Source organism: Eurypyga helias, unplaced genomic scaffold (genome assembly GCF_000690775.1).
Source record: "Eurypyga helias isolate BGI_N326 unplaced genomic scaffold, ASM69077v1 scaffold41942, whole genome shotgun sequence".
Lineage (NCBI taxonomy): Eukaryota > Metazoa > Chordata > Aves > Eurypygiformes > Eurypygidae > Eurypyga > Eurypyga helias.
The window spans coordinates 1-221 of NW_010238641.1; the positions used below are offsets into that span (position 1 = coordinate 1).

Below are 221 nucleotides of genomic sequence, written 5' to 3' on the forward strand. Positions count from 1 at the left end.
CGGAGGCCAGCCCCATGGCAGGGAGCTGGGTCGAGGGCACTCACGGCGCAGGCGATGGGGCGGAAAGAGCACATCCTCTCCACGTGGTAGGCGTTGCTGCCACTCCACGCCTCCCAGCACGGGTACTCGCCACGCTCCAGCACAAACTGCTGCCCCTGGAAGCCGCAGTGCTCGAAGCCTGCCCACCTGCCAGGGGCGGGGGGGGGGGGGGGAGCCCCCCC

General features: G+C 71.9%; 1 protein-coding gene across 1 annotated transcript in view; it reads right to left on the reverse strand.

The window, feature by feature from the left end:
• Nucleotides 1-44: 44 nt before the first annotated feature.
• The window catches only part of LOC104506826 (beta-crystallin A4-like), a gene marked incomplete at its 3' end in the record, with an annotated part of 628 nt that continues 451 nt past the window's right edge, over nucleotides 45-221 (reverse strand). Inside the window, exon 3 of the mRNA XM_010147907.1 lies at nucleotides 45-199. Coding sequence (XP_010146209.1) covers nucleotides 45-199 — 155 coding nt within the window. The remainder of the gene's footprint in view (nucleotides 200-221) is intronic.